This window comes from Bombus impatiens, unplaced genomic scaffold, assembly GCF_000188095.3.
Source record: "Bombus impatiens unplaced genomic scaffold, BIMP_2.2 scf_0264, whole genome shotgun sequence".
Taxonomy (NCBI): Eukaryota; Metazoa; Arthropoda; class Insecta; order Hymenoptera; family Apidae; genus Bombus; species Bombus impatiens.
Genome location: NT_176683.1, coordinates 539,004 through 540,703, shown reverse-complemented (window position 1 = coordinate 540,703; position 1,700 = coordinate 539,004). Strand labels below are relative to the sequence as shown.

Sequence of the window (1,700 nt, the reverse complement as noted above, 5' to 3'; positions counted from 1 at the left end):
AGGAGAGGGTGAGATAGAAAGGGGAAGGAGAGTGGAGGCGCGAGGGAGGAAGAATATAGAGGAACGCGAACACCGAGAACGTGGAGGCGAGACGATCACGGGACCGGAGAGAAGAGACGCGAGGATGAGATCGATAAGGAGGGAGCCGAGGTGGTACGGGTTTCGCGAAACGGGAACGCCGCGGCGCGTGTAGACACACGGCTGGTAAACAGACGCGCGTAAAATACGCACGCACGCGCCCCGACCACTCTGCTCGCCCCGTGTTGGCAGAGGGTTCGCGGAAGAGAGTCGGTTCTCGCGACTGGACACCGCGACACGAACGGAGATCAGGAACTCAGTCCCGTCCGAAGGATTCGCGAGACGGAGGGCGAGGGAGAGAGGAGCGATCGGAAGAGATACGGAGGAAGAGGGAAGATTAAGGAGAATATCGGTACGGTGCGCCGGTGGAGTACGGATTCGTCGCGGAAACGGGATCGTCCTCCTCTCTTTCTCTCTCCCCCTCGATCTCTATCCATCTCCACTCGATGGGCTTTGCCGGTGAAAGAAGGTCAAAGATCGATCGTCGAGTACGAGGGTCGTGACCTCACGCATACACGGGACGAGCCACGCGTGCGGCACGGCTTTCCAGCAAGAAGGTGGATCCTTGGCAAGGAATAACAAGAGAAAGAAAGGAGAGAGAAAGAGAACTGGCTTGCCGGTGATTCGAGTTGGTTAAGGTGGATCTGTTTAACGATGAAGCCGATCGATCGCCGGACCTCTCTTCGATCGACGCGTTAGGCGTTGTCGTCAATGCTCGCCGCTCGCGGACAAACATTTTCGCGTAGAGTAGAAGAGCTGCCAAACCGATTCGGGACCACGTTGCGTGAAAAATTGCAACGGAAACGAGAATCTCGAGCGGCGGATCGGCACTCGATTGGATGGACACCGTGGCATAACAGGACGATCGAAACGGATCATCGAGGATCGGCACACGTGCCTGAAACGCGAAACAAGTCGCGTGACGCGGAGAATATGCTCGTATCTGATCCGCGAAAAGTAACGATAGATCAACCCGATTCGCGTAGAAAAATCATAGAACGCTAGAGAAAAACGAGATTAGAAAGACACGACGAAATTATTCTCGGCGCACTCGAATAAATTACTCGCGCGAAGAAAGTATCGAGAAAGATCGACCAATTTATTATCACGAGTCTTAATTGTCGAGTTATCCGAGGAGCAGCGAACGTAGAGACATAGTGAGCAATCTCACGAAATCCTCCACGAGAAAGCGGAAAGAGTATTCGCGCGAACTGCGTACCATTAATCGGAGAAAAACGATTGATAGAAAGTATAGAACTGAATCGAGAAACAATGTCGCGAGATCCGTACTCGAGCGGAAGCGGAGTGGTCGGGCCAGGAGGCGGTACTCGTTCGCCCCGAAGCGGTCGTCGCGTAGGCGAGTTGCCCACTGTCGATCGTAGCCCGTCGAGAAGCTACGCGAGCGGTCGTGGCAGTCCTTTGGGTCGCAAGAGAGGCACTCGTAGCGGGAACAACTCGCCGGAGCACCTCGGATTCGGCAGCTACCATCACCATCAGCTGGGCAGTCCGTACTACTCCCGCGACGAGGACCTCGCCAGTCCCGTGATGCTCGAGGAGAGGGGCAGGAGTATGTCAACCGGGGGCGGTGGGGGCGGACATCACAGATCCAGAAGCGCCTCGAG

At 55.7% G+C, this 1,700-nt stretch overlaps 1 protein-coding gene and 1 long non-coding RNA gene across 2 annotated transcripts in view; one reads left to right on the top strand and one right to left on the bottom strand.

The window, feature by feature from the left end:
• The window catches only part of LOC117151544, a 4,095-nt gene extending 2,607 nt beyond the window's left edge, over positions 1-1,488 (bottom strand). Inside the window, exon 1 of the long non-coding RNA XR_004461560.1 lies at positions 1,369-1,488. This is a non-coding gene — a long non-coding RNA (uncharacterized LOC117151544). The remainder of the gene's footprint in view (positions 1-1,368) is intronic.
• Positions 7-1,700, top strand: part of LOC100744250 (trichohyalin) — a 61,123-nt gene continuing 59,429 nt past the window's right edge. Inside the window, exon 1 of the mRNA XM_024367073.2 lies at positions 7-1,700. This exon is cut by the window's right edge and continues 451 nt beyond it. Within this exon, the coding sequence (XP_024222841.1) occupies positions 1,351-1,700 (350 nt within the window). The 5' untranslated portion in view covers positions 7-1,350.